This window comes from Neomonachus schauinslandi, chromosome 1, assembly GCF_002201575.2.
Source record: "Neomonachus schauinslandi chromosome 1, ASM220157v2, whole genome shotgun sequence".
Taxonomy (NCBI): domain Eukaryota; kingdom Metazoa; phylum Chordata; class Mammalia; order Carnivora; family Phocidae; genus Neomonachus; species Neomonachus schauinslandi.
In genome coordinates, this window is record NC_058403.1 from 165,915,332 (window position 1) to 165,935,008 (window position 19,677).

Sequence of the window (19,677 nt, forward strand, 5' to 3'; positions counted from 1 at the left end):
AAATATGCAGCCAAGAATACTCTATCCAGCTAGGCTGTCCTTGAAAATTGAAGGAGAGATAAAAAGCTTCCAGGACAAACAAAAACTAAAGGAATTTGCAAACACGAAACCAGCCCTACAAGAAATCTTGAAAGGGGTCCTCTAAGCAAAGAGAGACCCTAAAAGCAACATAGACCAGAAAGGAACACAGACAATATACAGTAACAGTCACCTTACAGGCAATACAATGGCACTAAATTCCTATCTTTCAATAGTTACCCTGAATGCAAATGGGCTCAATGCCCCAATCAAAAGACACAGGCTATCAGATTGGATTAAAATATAAGACCCATTGATATGCTGTCTGAAAGAGACTTGTTTTAGACCCAAAGACAGCCCCAGATTGAAAGTGAGGGGGTGGAAAACCATTTACCAATGCTAATGGACATCAAAAGAAAGCTGGGGTGGCAATCCTTATATCAGACAAATTAGATTTTAAACTAAAGACTGTAGTAAGAGATGAGGAAGGACACTATATCCTACTCAAAGGGTCTATTGAACAAGAAGATCTAACAATTGTAAATATCTAGGCCCCTAACATGGGAGCAGCCAATTATATAAGGCAATTAATAACAAAAGCAAAGAAACACATCGACAACGATACAATAATAGTGGGGGACTTTAACACCCCCCTCACTGAAATGGACAGATCATCTAAGCAAAAGATCAACAAGGAAATAAAGACTTTAAATGACACACTGGACCAAATGGACTTCACAGACATATTCAGAACATTCCATCCCAAAGCAATGGAATACACATTCTTCTCTAGTGCCCATTGAACATTCTCCAGAATCAATCACATCCTAGGTCACAAATCAGGTCTCAACCAGTACCAAAAGATTGGGATCATTCCCTGCCTATTTTCAGACCACAATGCTTTGAAACTAGAACTCAATCACAAGAGGAAAGTCGGAAAGAACTCAAATGCATGGAGGCTAAAGAGCATCCTACTGAAGAATGAATGGGTCAACCAGGAAATTAAAGACGAATGAAAAAAATTCATGGAAACCAATGAAAATGAAAACACAACTGTTCAAAATCTTTGGGATGCAGCAAAGGCAGTCCTAAGAGAAAAGTATATAGCAATACAAGCCTTTCTCAAGAAACAAGAAAGGTCTCAACTATACAACCTAACTCTACACCTAAAGGAGCTGGAGAAAGAACAGCAAATAAAGCCTAAACCCAGCAGGAGAAGAGAAATAATAAAGATCAGAGCAGAAATCAATGAAATAAAAACCAAAAGAACAGTAGAACAGATCAACGAAATTAGGAGCTGGTTCTTTGAAAGAATTAACAAGATTGATAAACCCCTGGCCAGACTTATCAAAAAGAAAAATGACCCAAATCAACAAAATCATGAATGAAAGAGGAGAGATCACAACCAACACCAAAGAAATACAAACAATTATAAGAACATATTATGAGCAACTCTATGCCAGCAAATTAGATAACCTGGAAGAAATGGATGCATTCCTAGAGATGTACCAACTACCAAAACTGAACCAGGAAAAAATAGAAAACCTGAACAGACCTATAACCACTAAGGAAATTGAAGCAGTCATCAAAAGTCTCCCAAAAAAAAGGCCCAGGGCCAGATGGCATCCCAGGGGAATTCTACCAAACATTTAAAGAAGAATGAATACCTATTCTTCTGAAACTGTTCCAAAAAATAGAAATGGAAAGAAAACTTCCAAACTCATTTTATGAGGCCACCATTACCTTGATCCCAAAACCAGACAAAGATCCCATCAAAAAGGAGAATTACAGACCAATATCCTTGATGAACATGGATGCAAAAATTCTCACCAAAATACTAGCCAATAGGATCCAAAAGTACATTAAAATGATTATTCACCACAACCAAGTGGGATTTATCCCTCAGTTGCAAGTTTGGTTCAACATCTGCAAATCAATCAATGTGATACAATACATGAATAAAAGAAAGAACAAGAAACATATGATCCTCTCAATAGATGCAGAAAAAGCATTTGACAAAGTACAGCATCCTTTCTTGATCCAAACTCTTCAGAGTATAGGGATCGAGGGTACATACCTCAATATCATAAAAGCCATCTATGAAAAACCCACAGCGAATATCCTTCTCAATGGGGAAAAACTGAGAGCTTTCCCCCTAAGGTCAGGAACACCGCAGGGATGTCCACTATCACCACTGCTATTCAACATAGTATTAGATGTCCTAGCCACAGCAATCAGACGACAAAAAGAAATCAAAGGCATCCAAATTGGCAAAGAAGAAGTCAAACTCTCACTCTTTGCAGATCATATGATACTTTATGTTGAAAACCCAAAAGACTCCACCCCAAAACTGCTAGAACTCATACAGGAATTCAGTCAAGTGGCAGGATATAAAATCAATGCACAGAACTCAGTGGCATTCCTATACACCAACAACAAGACAGAAGAAAGAGAAATTAAGGAGTCGATCCCATTTACAACTGCACCCAAAACCATGAGATACCTAGGAATAAATCTAACCAAAGAGGCAAAGGATCTGTACTCAGAAAACTATAAAATACTCATGAAAGAAATTGAGGAAGACACAAAGAAATGGGAAAACGTTCCATGCTCATGGATTGGAAGAACAAATATTGTGAAGATGTCAATGCTACCTAGAGCAATCTACACATTCAATGCAATCCCTATCAAAATACCATCCACTTTTTTCAAAGAAATGGAACAAATAATCCTAAAATTTGTATGGAACAAGAAAAGACCCCGAATAGCCAGAGGAATGTTGAAAAAGAAAAGCAAAGCTGGCAGCATCACAATTCCGGACTTCCAGCTCTATTACAAAGCTGTCATCATCAAGACAGTATGGTACTGGCACAAAAACAGACACATAGATCAATTCAACAGAATAGACAGCCCAGAAATGGACCCTCAACTCTATGGTCAACTAATCTTCGACAAAGCAGGAAAGAATGTCCCATGGAAAAAAGTCTCTTCAACAAATGGTGCTGGGAAAATTGGACAGCCACATGCAGAAGAATGAAACTGGACCGTTTCCTTACACCACACACAGAAATAGACTCAAATGGTTGAAAGACCTAAATGTAAGACAGGAGTCCATCAAAATCCTAAAGGAGAACACAGGCACCAACCTCTTCAACCTCAGCCTCAGCAACTTCTTCCTAGAAATATCACCAAAGGCAAGTGAAGCAAGGGCAAAAATGAACTATTGGGACTTCATCAAGATAAGAAGCTTTTGCACAGCAAAGGAAACAGTCAACAAAACCAAAAGACTACTTAGAGAATGGGAGAAAATATTTGCAAATGACATATCAGATAAAGGGCTAGTATCCAAAATCTATAAAGCACTTATCAAACTCAACACCCAAAGAACAAATGATCCAATCAAGAAATGGGCAGAAGACATGAACAGACATTTCTGCAAAAAAGATGTCCAAATGGCCAACAGACACATGAAAAAGTGTTCAACATCGCTCGGCATCAGGGAAATCTAAATCAAAACCTCAATGAGATACCACCTCACACCAGTCAGAATGGCTAAAATTAACAAGTCAGGAAACGACACATGTTGGCAGGCATGCAGAGAAAGGGGCACCCTCCTACACTGTTGGTGGGAATGCAAGCTGGTGCAGCCACTCTGGAAAACTGTATGGACGTTCCTCAAAAAGTTCAAAATAGAGCTAGCATATGACCCTACAATTGCACTACTGGGTATTTACCCCAAAGATACAAATGTAGGGATCCAAAGGGATACGTGCACCCCGATGTTTATAGCAGCAATGTCCACAACAGCCAAACTGTGGAAAGAGCCAAGATGTCCATCAACAGATGAATGGATAAAGAAGATGTGGTGTATATATATACAATGGAATATTATGCAGCCATCAAAGGGAATGAAATCTTGCCATTTGCCAATGACATGGATGGAACTGGAGCGTATTATGCTGAGCGAAATAAGGCAATCAGAGAAAGACATGTATCATATGACCTCACTGATATGAGGAATTCTTAATCTCAGGAAACAAACTAAGGGTTGCTGGAGTGGTGGGGGGTGGGAGGGATGGGGTGGCTGGGTGATAGACATTGGGGAGGGTATGTGCTATGGTGAGTGCTGTGAATTGTGTAAGATTGTTGAATCACAGACCTGTACCTTCGAAACAAATAATACATGTTAAAAAAAAAAAAAAGATGAAGAAGATAGCAGGAGGGGAAGAATGAAGGGGGGGAAATTGGAGGGGGAGATGAACCATGAGAGACTATGGAGTCTGAGAAACAAACTAAGGGTTCTAGTGGGGGGGGTTGGGGGGATGGGTTAGCCTGGTGATGGGTATTAAAGAAGGCACTGCATGGAGCACTGGGTGTTATACATAAACAATGAATCATGTAACACTACATCAAAAACTAATGATGTAATGTATGGTGATTAACATAATAAAAAAAAAAAGAAAAAGAGTAGACGCCAAGATGGCCAGGAGGGAGAAAGGAAAGACTTTCATTTTTATCATTGTTTTATTTGCTGGTATCTCAAGACCAGAACACCTGCCTTCAGGTATTCAGACTGTCTTTTAGTGTGCCAAAGTTGTCTCTCATGACTGGTATCCTATTTGAATTTCTCCTTCAGTGTAAACTTTATTTCCTAACAAGCAGATTAGAGGCCATTCTGAAGATGGGCACTGAGCTATGAACAACACTGCTCTGGTCCCAGCAACTTGAGTCAGTGGGTGCATCCATGTGTGGCCAAGGGCAGTATTTCAATTTGTTCCTCCTATGTCTTATCTGAACACTATCCTCAGAGCTCCACAAAGGCACCCAATTTTATCACAATAGAAAGCTCTTAAGCCCTCTCCATATGCTCATCAACACAAGCTTTTCCAGTAGAGAGGGAGGGGAGAAAAAAAAAAAACACACACACACACATACAACATCAGTAACAAAAACAGCTTTTTAATACTGGCTTTCTGCTTTCATTGAGCCTTCTAAGTATAAGGAGAAGAAACGAAATCTGGATTCCACATGTTATTAGCAAGAAATGAGAATCCTATCATTTTGCAGGAAGTTATTAATATTCATATGCTCACCTTTCTTTTCTTTCACATTGGATAGTAGGATTCATGTTGTGCTTTGCTGTAATTCTATGGCTTCTATTCATTAAATAATATGACTTGAGCTTTTCATAGTCTTTGAGAAGAGAGAGCAAGAATATTGGAGGCCTGGGGCTCCAAAGGATCTCTAGCTCACCAGCTAAATATTCATCAAAATAGGACACACTGCCTAATCTTTCTCTCCTCTTACAATCTTTGTTAGGAGAAATGATTCTTGTCACGCCCTTTCCATTCTCATTAAAGTTCACGCTTTAAAAAAAAATTAAGGCAGAAGAGCCGAATACTTTATCTAAGTGATGACTTGTAATAGCATATTGTGTGGCTTTGACCTTTTTGATGGATTCTATAATGCAACTGGCTTATTATTTCCAGGTTTTTTTCTGCCATAGCTCCTATTTAACAGTATCCCTGAACTTCTTGAAAGAGAATAAAGGGGATTATGTTCAATGAAGACTTGAAGACTATATTAAAAAAAAAAAATCAAAGAAGTCCAGAGAACAGAAAGAAGTTATCAAAAGAGAAGTGATCACCTGTAGAAATGTCCACAGGTATCAGGGCCAGAACACAAGTATACAATGGTGAAGGAAACAGGGCCACTTGCCAAACTGGGATACTGAGAGGAAACCAGATGACAGAAGGTATTTGTCTTTAATCTCCTCTACTGAATTAGAGTATCTGAATGAAATTCCTTTCTTCCAGAACAGAGAAGAATTTGGGATCTAGATTGCCCAGATGATGAAAGAGTCCTTTGCATCAAGGTATTTAGAAGTATTTTTCTCTCATTTCTCTCTTTACCACCCCATACACAGATTCCAAAAATGCAGCATTGATTTGTGTTTAATCATTTATTGCTACTCAACAAACCACCCTAAAAATTAGTGCTCTAAATAATGACGACCTGTATTTTGAAATTTGAGCTGGGCTCGGCAGGGACATCACCCCTCCGGTCCTCATGTCAGTGGGGGCAGCTTGAAGCTCACATGCCTGATAATTGATGCTGGCTGTCAGCTGGGCTCTCAGCTGGGGCTATGGCTAGAATACCCTCAAATGGCCTGTTTGAGTTCTTGGCTTCCTCCCAACATGGTAGCTGTTTCCATAATACTAATGTTCCAAGAGTACCAGGCAGCGGCCCCGTTAGTTTTATGCCTTAGAAGTCACATAGTGTCACTTCTGCATTAGTCACAGGCTCATTCAGATTCAAGGGGAGGGAACCCAGATCTTAACTCTCAATGAAGGAAAGCTAACTTCATTTTTCAAGAACACATGAGATGTGTCTTCCTTACAAAACATACCCCAATCCAATTCGTTCTCTGGACACACTTCAGGTTAACTACTTCATGATACAGCAATTCTCTAAGATTAGGTATGTGAGATAACAAATTTGTTAAATTTACATCTGCAAGTAGTGACATCGAGTTGGATGGGCCAACACAGAGATGACTAAATCAAATTTAGGCTCAGATCATTGCATTCATTTGGGATGCAGGAAAAAATGGCTGTAAGTGATGAAGACAAAATTAGCCACCTTTTCTCTTGGTGCATAAAAGGAGGTTAAGTACTTGGTGAACCTGTAACAATACTTTTTGGGTATTTTCTTATTTCCTAAATTGATGCTTTGGTAAATGTAAATTTCAGAATTATTAAATTGTACTATACTGGTCTGGAACAAAACTCCTAGGGATACAAAAAAGTTCAAACTAAAGTAACATAAGAACATAATTATTGAGACAAAAAAAAAATCAAAATCCTCCCTAAAACATGCAAAAAAAAAAAAAGTCTCCATTCTGTCAGCAGGAATGATGCAGTAAACCCTTCTTCTCAGACACTTAAATAGTAGTCAAGGGAGCAGGCTGTGGAGTTAGGAACCTAGGTACCAAGTATGTAGCATTATCACTATCCATGTGTCTTTTAACATTATAGTTCTTTTTTTTTTTTTTAAGATTTTATCTATTTATTTGACAGAGAGAGACACAGCGAGAGAGGGAACACAAGCAGGGGGGAGTGGGAGAGGGAGAAGCAGGCTTCCCGCAGAGCAGGGAGCCCGACGCGGGGCTCGATCCCAGGACCCTGGGATCATGACCTGAGCCGAAGGCAGACGCCCAACTGACTGAGCCACCCAGGTGCCCCTTAACATTATAGTTCTTAATTTCTCTATGAATCACTTTTCTTATCTATAAAAAAATTAAGGAAAATAAGAGAATCTAAACAATTTGGTGTTTTGAATATTAAGCCAGCCAACACAAGTGAAGTCTTAGCACAGGTTCTGGCACACAGTAATCATGAGCTCTGTGTCCATCTCAGAAGCTCACCAACTCTGGCTCATCAGTGGGAAAGACCATCTTGGCCAAATGAGTCTACAGACATTACCTGGAAGAAGAGCCAGGGCAAGGTCACCAAGGACATTTTCAAAATCAACTTTTTTGTTACTAGAGTAAGAATGGCCATGCATATCCACAGACCAGAATGCAAAGCCACAAACTGACCATAACACATATGATAAACAGCACTGTTTGATAAATAATGAAGTTTATATGCATTTAGTTCTGGGGAATTTAATTATATATTTTAGGAGATTCTGTAGAATTGGGAAAAAACTATAACAAAAGATTATTTTTAGCTAAGCTGTTTTTCTGATTTTATATATAATCATTTTTGTCTCCATCTTAACTAAGAAACTATTAGTTCCAAAATTGGATATGGTTCCCCTTCGTCCAGCTGCAAGGTAACTTCTGAATGACTAATGCAGTATTGTGGGTTTAAATGGATTATTATTTACAAGAAGAGAAGATGATTTTTTAAACCATAATATAATAATCTAATTCAGGAAATTAACATTGGTAGAATACTATTTGAAACATATGCAATTTAAAAAATTCTCACAATCAACAAAACTAAAAGGCAACCTATGGAATGGGAGAAGATATTTGCAAATGACACATCCGATAAAGGATTAGTATCCAAAATATATAAAGAACTGATAAAACTCCAGACCCTAAAAATATTCCAATTAAAAAGTGGGCAGAAGACACGAACAGACATTTCTCCAAAGAAGACATACAGATGGCCAAACGGACACATGCTCAACATCACTCATCATCAGGGAAATGCAAATCAAAATTTCTCACACCTGTCAGGATGGCTAAAATAAAAAACTCAAGAAACAATAAGTGTTGGTGAAGATGTAAAAACAAGGGAACCCTCTTGCACTGTTGGTAGGAATGCAAACTGGTGCAGCCATTGTGTAAAACAGTATGGAGGTTCCTCAAACAATTAAATATAGAACTACCCAATGATCCAGTAATCTCAATATTGGGTATTTATCCCCAAAATACAAAAACACTAATTCAAAGAGATACATGCACTCCTATGTTTATAGCAGCATTATTTATTTTATTTTAATTTATTTATCTGAGAGAGAGAGAGAGAGAGAGAGAGCACACGAGTGGGGTGAGGGGCAGAGGGAGAAGCAGATTCCCTGCCGAGCAGGGAGCCCGATTCAGGACTCAATCCTGGGACTCTGGGATTATGACCTGAGCCGAAGGCAAACGCTTAACCAACTGAGCCACCAAGGCGCCCTATAGCAGTATTATTTACAATAGCCAAATTATGGAAGTAGCCCACATGTTCATTGATAAATGGATAAAAAAGATGTGGTATGTATATATAATAGAATATTTTTCAGCCATAAAGAAGAATGAAATCTTGCCATTTGCGATGACATGGATGGATCTAGAGAGTATAAGGCTAAGTGAAATAAGTCAGTCAGAGAAACAAATACCATATAATTTCACTCATGTGGAATTTAAGAAACAAAACAAATGAGCAAAGGAAGAAAAACAGAGACCCCAACCAAGAAATAGAACCAAGTAATGGTTACCAGAAGGGAGGTGATGGAGGGATGGGTTAAATAGGTGATGGGAATTAAAGAGTATACTATCATGATGAAAAGAATAAAATAAAATGATAATTAAAAATTTTTTCATTGTCTCATTAATGTTCTTTGGTATAGAATCAATCAGTGTTCCCACATTACATTAACAGTAAAGTCCCCTTAGTTTCTTCCAGTCTGTAATAATTTCTCCTCTGTCTTTGTCATGACTTGGAAAGTTTCAAAGAGTACCAGTCAGTTATTCTGGAAAACATCCTTCAATTTGGATTTGTCTGATGCCTCCTTGTTTTTAGACTGAGGTTACATATTTTTGGCAATAAGACCTCAGAAGTGATGTTGTAACCTTCATAAGGTATCAAAGGTAACGTTAACCTTGATTATTTGGTTAAGGTGCTGTCTTCCAGGTTTCTCCACTCTCAAGCTATTCTTTTCCCCTTTGTTATTAATATTTCTTGATGGAAGGTATTTTGAGACCGTGCAGATGCCTTGTTTCTGATCATACTTTATCCCAATAATTTTAGTATCCACTAATGATTACTGCCTGGAACAACTATTAGAGGGTCCTTGCAAAATGGTGATTTTGTACTGCCATCTGTCATTACATTATACTTCTTCTTCTGCATTTATGCATTCAATTCAATTATTTATTTATATCAGTATGGACTCATTGACGTTTGTTTCATTCTGTAAGTTTAATTCATTATTGCCCTCAAATTGGCAAGTGTGGTCTCCTTCAAGCTGCCTCCTGGGCTCTTTCAACATGACCCCATTAGCTTTTGAGCACTCTTACTTTCTGACACAACATGATGCTTCAAACTCATCTTGTATTTTTGCTGCCCTGGCCCTTGAATCTACAGTTATTCTAGAGAGCCCCCCCCCCTTTTTTTTCTGGAGAATGTATATATAAGTAAGATGTGGGTGCTAGGTGTCATCTTTTCTACCAGGGTGTCATTGCTCCTAGCCCTCTCAGTGGCCAGAACTAGGCAACACAGGTATGTATACATATATAACATATACACATCTATTTCTGTATCTATTTATCTGCATGCATATTAAAAGCTATGAGTTCTGGTGCACCTGGGTGGCTCAGTCAGTTGAGCATCTGACTTGATTTCAGCTCAGGTCATGTTCTCAGGTTCCTGGGATGGAGTCCCATGTTGGGTTCCATGCTTAGCAGGGAGTCTACTTGAGGATTCTCTCCCTCTGCCCCGTGCATCCCCCCATCGCCCCCCACCTTGCTCAAGCACTCTCTCTCTCAAAATAAATAACTCTTGGGAAAAAAAAGCAAAGTTATGAGTTCATGCAGGTATCGCCTATCCAAACACAACACAAGGTTCCTTCTAGTTTTCTCTCATTCTTATGAGTAACTTCTTTCTCTGACAGTAAGAAACCTGTCTCTCATTATCCACAATATACTTCATTATTCTCTGAGTCCTCCTACATACATAAATTATTTTCATAATTGTGAACCCACAAAAGTTTATTAGCTATTGTACAGTAATTGTGTACAGTTATTTTTGTCTTTAGTCTTATGTAGCATATAGTCAAATTGTCTTCTAAAACTACTTGTGCTCGTTTTTTATTCCTCAAACCACTCAGCATGGTTACATTGATCATTTGTAATACAGTTAAATTTATTTATTACTGTCTATATTGAATTTTGTGTTATACCTATGTGATGGTTAATTTTCTGTGTTGCCTTGACTAGAGATGCCAAGATAGCCAGTAAAATATTATTTCTGGGTGTGTCTGTGAGGGTGTACCTGAAAAAGATTAGTATTCTAATTGGTAAACTGAATAAAGCAGGTGGCCCTCCCCAAGGTTGGGGGGCATCATTCAGTCTCTGAAGGGCTTGAGTAGAGTGGAAAGGCAGAGGAAGGGCCAATTCACTGTCTCTACTTGAGCTGAAATAGGTGCCTTCTCCTGCCCTCAGATACTGGTACTCCCAATTGTCAGGCTTTTGGACTCAGATCAGGACTTACACCACAAGCCCTCCAATTCTTAGGTGTTTACACTGGGACTGAATTACAATACCAACTTCCCTGGTTCTCCAGCTTGCAGACTGAAAGTAGTGGGACTTCCCTCTCTCCATAACTGTCTGAGCCAATTCCTGTAAATTAATCTCTTCTAAATATCCATATATATCCTATGGGTTCTATCTCTCTGGAAAACTCTGACTAATGCAACCCACATTCAGGTTTATTTTAACTGTTTAGTTTTTGATACCTGAAGTGTTCAAATGTTGTAAGAGTCAATACTATATCAAAGATATTATCAGAGAAGTGGTATTTCTCCTTTATGCCTCCTACCCTCTTTGCCCATTTTTTCCACCCATCTGTAACTACCCCTTCTAGGTAAACAATTTCTAACAGGAATGTGTGTAATCATAGATACTTGGAGACTCACCATTAAAATTAACGTTGCGGATATACTTCAACAACTTCTTGCCCCCAGCTTGCTCCATCTCTGGACAGACGCCTCGGTAGTCAGCACAGAGATCTTTGTTCATATGATGGAGGGCATGAGCCATCGCATAGACTGCATCAATCACAAACTGAACTTTACCTTCCTGTTCATAGTTGGAATCTTTTCCAATTCTCTCCTGTCCTGCACATGAAAACAATAAACACGCACACACAAAGATTGGTGTTGAGTAAAACGTGTATATTTACATTTACTTTCAACTATGCTTAAAGCAAACAATGTTTTGGGGAATACAATCGTGCAAACTACATATCCACATTTGGCTACCATATTAAGTTGTTTTGATAGTGTTTGGTATTTTGACTTGGTAGCACTAACCTTTCTCATATATTAGACAAACTATAGAAGCACACTCCAAAAGATCACAATGACAGCTTTTGTAATAAGCCAACATACTGCTCAAATATAGCAGTCCCATAGAATAAAGAGATTGCTGGGATTAGAGACTGGATTTCAATATTCAAATCTTCAAAGTTCACTCACTCTAGAGAGGTGTTGGATCAAAAGGAAAATGATAGAAAACAAACTGAATTCGACACCTGAATTTCAATATACTTCTATATATTTACTCCATCTCTTGTCTGGTTCAAAGGTTGGTATTACTGGCAACTCAGGTGCTCAGGCTAGAAACTGTGTCATTTTTTATTCCTTCCTTTACTGCCCATCCTCACATTTATCTAATGAGGAGCTAAGTTCTATCAATTCTAGCTCTGTAACACTGAGTTGTAGCCACACCATCAATGCCCCGTTATGCCCTTCTCATCTTTCATCGGGATGCAATGCTAGATGCCTTCCTTCATCTATTCATTCCTCCATATTCACCTTTCCAAATAACAGAGCTTATCACCTCACACTCATGCTCAGAATTCTTCCATGGTTCTTCATTGCCCACAAAATAAAATTCAAATTCTTTCCCCTGACAAATGAGGATGCTCATCACTTTGCCCCAATCTGCCTAATAATAATAATAACTGATATTAAATGCCCTTCACTGTGTTAGAAACTTTGTATACTTTATTTTTATTTCATTTTTACTTTGTGAGTTAAATATTATTTATCCTCACTATACAGATAGGAAAGGTCAGCCTTAATAGAGATTAATTTACTTCCCAAGACCACTTACAAGTAGAGTGATTATCCCAAGAACAAAGAATCCAATCAAGAAATGGGTAGAAGACATGAACAGACATTTTTCCAAAGAAGACATCCAAATGGCCAACAATCACATGAAAAAGTGCTCAACATCGCTCGACATCAGGGAAATCCAAATCAAAACCTCAATGAGATACCACCTCACACCAGTCAGAATGGCTAAAATTAACAAGTCAGGAAATGACACATGTTGGCAGGCATGCAGAGAAAGGGGAACCCTCCTACACTGTTGGTGGGAATGCAAGCTGGTGAAGCCACTCTGGAAAACAGTATGGACGTTCCTCAAAAAGTTGAAAATAGAGCTAGCATACGACCCAGCAATTGCACTACTGGGTATTTATCCCAAAGATACAAATGTAGGGATCTGAAGGGGTACGTGCACCCCGATGTTTATAGCAGCAATGTCCACAATAGCCAAACTGTGGAAAGAGCCAAGATGTCCATCGACAGATGAATGGATAAAGAAGAGGTGGTATATATATACAATGGAATATTATGCAGCCATCAAAAGGAATGAGATCTTGCCATTTGCAATGACATGGATGGAACTGGAGGGTGTTATGCTGAGTGAAATAAGTCAAACAGAGAAAGATATGTATCATATGACCTCACTGATATGAGGAATTCTTAAGCTCAGGAAACCAACTGAGGGTTGCTGGAGTGGGGGGTGGGATGGGAGGAATGGGGTGGCTGGGTGATAGACACTGGGGAGGGTATGTGCTATGATGAGCGCTGTGAATTGTGCAAGACTGTTGAATCACAGATCTGTACCTCTGAAACAAATAATGCAATATATGTTAAGAAAAAAAAAGAAGAAGATAGCAGGAGGGGAAGAATGAAGGTGGGGAAATCGGAGGGGGAGACGAATCATGAGAGACAATGGACTCTGAAAAACAAACTGAGGGTTCTAGAGGGTAGGGGGGTGGAAGGATGGGTTAGTCTGGTGATGGGTATTAAAGAGGGCACATTCTGCATGGAGCACTGGGTGTTATGCACAAACAATGATTCATGGAACATGACATCAAAAACTAATGATGTAATGTATGGTGATTAACATAATAAAAAAAATTAAAAATAAAATAAATGGCACATTTCCAAAAAAAAAAAAAACCCAAAAAACAAAACAACAAAAAAACAAGTAGAGTGATTATGACAGCTCAGATTTGTCCAAACCCAAAGCCCACATTCTCCTTACTACATTGACCCTACACAAACCTTTCCCTATAATTTTGTTATTGTTGTTGTTCCAGACAGATACAGTGCTTTTTTTTTTTTTTTTTCCTGAAAACACCATCAACTCTAATGTTAAGTTATATTTGCTCATGCTCTTGACTTTGCTGGAAACATCCTGCCTCCTGCTGTCACTCATCACAACTTAATTCTCTCTCCCTGGTGCAATGCAATGGTTGCCTACACTTAGTCCCTCAATCACATTTAAGGATTTTCATGAAAAATTTCAAATCTTTATTATAAAATTAATAGTAGCACTATATTTTAATGTTCTACCAGTTTCCCAGAATTTTTTCTTTTCTTTTTTTCCCCTTATATCCCCAACAGCAAACACAGCATTTAGTAGTTAGTAGATTCTAGACAATACTTGTATTAAATTATGCATTCATTAAGCACATGATACCAAGAACTCTCTCTAGACCTCTTGATCCTTTATGAAGAATAATTATCCACAGATTGCATTTCACTTTCACAGCAATATTTCCCAAATTGTTTTCTATGGCACATTTCTATAGTGAACAAACAAGAGGAATTCTACAAACCCAAACCTTTCCCCTGCAAAATAAAAGGTTCCTGATAGACACTGCATTATATATTTTTAGATTTCTTTACTGACAGACTTTTCCAAAGCATTTAATGTTATGAGAAAAATTATAATCTATAAGAAGAAATTTCACAATTTCCCAAATTTGCTTGAATTTGTATTTTTCCTTTTCAGACTACACATTAGTATCTCATAGGGCAGACACTTCTTTGTGTGTGTGTGTGTGTGTGTGTGTATACGTGTGTGTGTGTATATATATGTAATTTAAATATTTATTATATAAATAATTTAAATATCAACCAACCTCATGCTTACTGCCTGTCATTGGATCTAGGTCTTTTCAGTGTGTGTACAGGATTTTTGTTTTTTGAGTAAGATAAAATTCATTAAAAATTCATACTGCTACTTCCAATTGAAATTCAGGACTACAATTTTTTTATTAATCTCAGCACACTTACACTTCTACCTCCTTTTATGAGGAAAATCCTTGTTCTTAATGATACCATTAGGATGATTCATTTGCTTTATTCCATAATATAGATATTCTTAAAATATCTTGTCTAACAGTCTAAGAAGTATATGAATAGCCTTTTGAAAATTGTTTTTCAATTTTTTGCCTATTTTGGTGGTAGATTCTGAGATTAGGGATTGCTTTGTTAAAGGGTAAATTTATATGCATTTTTTCCTAAATATTGACACATTCTCCTCTACAGTGAGACTGTACTAATTTGCTCTCCTACCAACAAAGGGTGAAAGTGTTCATTTCCCTAAGGACCTCAACAAAGTATATTGTGGAACCTGATTTTGTCAATCACATAGATATGTGTGAAACACCTATATAGTGTATTTTCATTTGCTTTTTTCTGAGTATAGGGGAGGTTGAACATTTGAGCATATGATTGAGACCCATTGTATTTCTTTTTCTTTTCTTTTTTTTTTTAAAGATTTTATTTATTTATTTGAGACAGAGAGAATGAGAGAGCCAGAGAGCACATGAGAGGAGGGAGGGTCAGAGGGAGAAGCAGCCTCCTCGCTGAGCAAGGAGCCCGATGTGGGACTCGATCCCGGGACTCCAGGATCATGACCTGAGCCGAAGGCAGTCACTTAACCAACTGAGCCACCCAGGCGCCCTGTATTTATTTTTCTGTAAACTGTTCATAATGCAACCAATTTTTATAAAAACTTGGTCATTTCCTTGTCTATTTTTAAAAGCTATTTATTAATTAGAAATATTAACTCTTTGAGATTAAGTTGCAAATCTTATTCCCAGTTGGTCATTTTTCATTTTCTTTCTTTACATATTTTCCAAATAAAATTTTGTAGATATGAATTTTTTTCAGTTTTGGACTTTTTTAAAATTTAAATTCAATTAATTAACATATAGTGTATTATTAGTTTCAGGGGTAGAGTTCAGTGATTCATCAGTTTTATATAACACCCAGTGGTCATTACATCATGTGCTCTCCCCTTAATGACCATCAGCCAGTTACCCCATCCCTCTACCCCCTTCCCTCCAGCAACCCTCAGTTTGTTTCCTATGATTAAGAGTCTCTTATGGCTTGTCTCCCTCTCTGATTTTGTCTTGTTTTATTTTTCCTGGGTTTGTTTCTTTTAGTAACCAGAATCATGCTGTATGTATTGTTCTTTGATGTGCTTGTTGGAGATGTTCTCAGTCTAGTACACTCCTTTTATCCATTATATATTCCACAGAATTAGTGTCATTGGGTTTCTTCATTCTGCTGTTATAATTATGCCCACTTTTGTGCACAAACTTGAGCATAGGGGCTGGAATTTGAGGCGGAGAGTGTCAGTTTGAGTCCTTGTCAATCTGAAGTGAAGGCATGTTGCCTTGGCATTGAGCACATGGCAGGAAGTGCATGCTGACTTGGGCAGGAGGGCAGCTGGACTGTGGATTTGGGACCCACAGGCCAATGGCATTGTGTGTGATGGGGATGTGGCTAGTTTTGCTCCTGGTCATGAATTCCTTTAACTTTTTTTTTTTTTCTGGGAAACTCTCTCTCTCCTTCTATTCTGAATGAAAGCCTTGCCTGATAGAATATTCTTGGCTACAGATTTTTTCCTTTTAGCTCTTTGACTCTATCATGCCACCCCCTTCCAGACTGCAAAGTTTCTGTTGAAAAATCCACTGATCAACTTATGGGGTTTCCCTTGTATATAACTGCTTTCTTTTCTCTTGCTGCTTTTAAAATTCTCTCTTTAGTACTATCTTATTTACATCGTGTCTTGGTGCAGATCTCTTTGGGTTGGTTTTGTTGGGGGCTCTCTGTGCTTCCTAGATCTGGATTTCTCTTCTTTCCCCAGATTCATGAAGTTTTCAGCTATTATTTCTTCAAATAAATCTTCTGCCCCCTTTTGTCTCTCTTTTCCTGGGATCACTATCATGCAACTAATATACTTGACAGTGTTGCTGAGTTCCTGGGTTTATTCTCATTTTGCATTTTTCTTTTCCCCTCTCATCTGCTCAGCTTGATTACTTTCCATTACTCTGTCCTCCAGGTTGCTGATCCATTCTTCTACTTCCTCTTGTTTGCTACTTACTCCAGGTGGTCTATTTTTAATTTCATTTAGTGAGTTCCTTATCTCCAGTTGGTTCTTTTTTAGGTCTCCTATCTCTTTGTGGAGGGTCTCGTGGAGGTCCTGCACTCCTTTCTCAATTCTAGAGAGTATCTTTATGAGCATTACTGTAAATTCGCTATCAGACATATTACTTATCTCTATTTTGTTTAGGTCCCTTGCTATGATTTTGTTCCGCTCTTTCATTTGGGACATATTCCTCTTTCTCCTCATTTTGTCTATTGCTGTGTCTGTTTCTATGCGTTAGGAAAGTCAGCTATGTCTCCTGCACTTGAAAGTAGTGGCTTTATGGAGAAGAGGTCCTGTAGTGCCCCACAGTGTAATGTCTCCTTTGCACCAGAAAATGGTGTTTCCAAGGTGTCTCCTATGTGTGTTGCTACAGGGGTTTCTTACTGTTGTGGAAAGCTGTGTTCGCCTTCAGTCCAGCCTGTGATGGCTCTCTCTCTCTCTCTGTTGTGGGCAGACTCTGGTGCCTGTGGTGTTAGTGGGCCAGTCTGGGGCTGCCTTGGGATTGAGTTGAGTCAGACCAGGTATTTGCCAGAGATGAAGTAGCAACAAACTGCAGGGCACTTTCCCTGTGTTGTCCCCTGAGAAGCTTTTTTTGGTGGGTGGGGCCTGCAGTCAGACCAGCTGTCTGCCCCAAGCTCACTGCTGGGGTCGCAGTCAGACTGGTGTGTGGTTATCTTCCCCTCTCCTCTCCCTAGAGCAGGACTCACTTTGGAGTGGTGTTGGCCCTTGTCTGGGCTGCTTGCACACTGCCAGGCTTGTGGCACTGCTTTGATGGGATCTTGCCAAGAGCATATCGGAGGAGGTGGATTTTGCTGTGGCCTCTTGTCTACATCTGGCTGTGGAAAGTCTGTCCTGCTAGTCTTTGGGTCACTTTCTGGGTTATTTATGCTGATGTGGATGTTCTCTAGGTGGCCACGCTGCACGAGCTTAGCCCAGGGTACTCCTAATTTGCCATCTTCCCAGCAGCCTCTCAATATAAAATTTTTTCTAAACAAATTATCTTTTTCTTTTTTTTAACTTCTAGATTATGAATTCCCACTCTCAGAGTAAAGAAGACTCCGCCCATGTCTTCTTCTAGTGCTTGTATAATTTTGTTTTTAAAAGTTGGATATTTGAGGGCTTCTGGATGGCTCAGTTAGTTAAGCATCTGCCTTTGGCTCAGGTCACGATCCCAGGGTCCTGGGATTGAGTCCTGAATTGGGCTTTCTGCCCAACTGCCCAACTGGGCTCAGTTGGTTAAGTGTCTGACTCTTGATTTTGGCTCATGTCATGATCTCAGGGTTGTGAGATCAAGCCCCATGTTGGGCTCTGCTCTGAGTGTGGAGCCTGCTTAAGATTCTGTCTCCCTTTCTCTCTGCCTCTCCTCATACACTTGTACTCTCATGCTCATGTACATGCTCTCTCTTTCTCCATCTCTTAAAAAAATATATATTTTTAATCCATTTCAAATGTATTCTGGTATAGAGAGTGAGGAATAAATCAAAATTTTATCTTTTTCCATATAGCTATTCACTTGTAACATACAACAGCTTAACTTCTGTCACAGATTTGAGGTGGTGTCTTCATTTTATACTAAATTTCTGTATGTAATTAGGTCTATTTCTGGATTTTAAAAATCTATTTCATTGTTTGGTTTGTCTATTCATGCACCAATACTAGGATTCAATTATAAAGGATAACATTTTAATAACTGGTAGAGTTAGACGTTTTTACACATAATTATTCTTTTTTCTTCATATTTTCCTGGTTATTATTATTTACTGAAATGAACTTTATTAATCACTTATATAGCTTGAGGAAAAAAAAACTTGATGGTACATTTATTGGGTTTATGCTGTATTTATAAATAAACTACAACAGAAATCTTTATGAAGGTGAATCTCCCTACCTTTTTCTCTCCTCTTGGTCAAGTCTACTTTGTTTCCTTCAGTGTTTGCCTATTTCTCAAAATAAAGATTTTGAGTGTTCTTGAAAAGTCAGCCTAGGTATTTCATATATTTGTCCTATTATAAATACAGTTTTCTTTGCTATGAATTTCTTATTGGTTTTTGGTTGTATATGTAAAAGCTGTTCTTTGTTTTGTTGTGGTTATATTACTTTTCAACTTTCTATCATGAAAAATTTTAAATGTAGTATAAGGTTGAAAGAACTTTACAGTGAACCCACCAACTAGATTCTTATATTAACATTTTACAATACTTACTTTACAAGGTAATTCATTTTCTCATATTAACTTTATAACCTGCTACTTTAGAAATTTGTTATTTTTTATAGTACTTAAAAAAAGACAATTGTGAAGGCATTATGACCCCTATAAAATATGTACTATGGAACAGGTTCAGACTAATAATTCAGGAGATCAGTTTCTATACTGCATTCATAGAGGTAGTTATCCCAGAAAGAATATCTTAAAAAATAATAGCAATATTTTAAATAATACTATTTGTGGAACACTGTAGGCTTTATGTCTTTCTTGGAGAGTCACCAGGTATATTAGCTTATTAAAGGCTCTAAGAGATTTAAGACATAAGTTTGTCTTTGGGGCTACCAGGACTTGAAAAATGTATAACAAGAGTATCAGAAGTGGAAAGTTTATTAAAAAAAAAAAAGTTTAACTTTATTTCCCCTAGTGTCAGAGA

General features: G+C 38.2%; 1 protein-coding gene across 1 annotated transcript in view; it reads right to left on the minus strand.

Moving 5' to 3' along the window:
- Positions 1–19,677, minus strand: part of GRM7 (glutamate metabotropic receptor 7) — an 886,221-nt gene that overhangs the window by 247,853 nt on the left and 618,691 nt on the right. Inside the window, 1 exon segment of the mRNA XM_021694901.1 lies at positions 11,431–11,631. Coding sequence (XP_021550576.1) covers positions 11,431–11,631 — 201 coding nt within the window.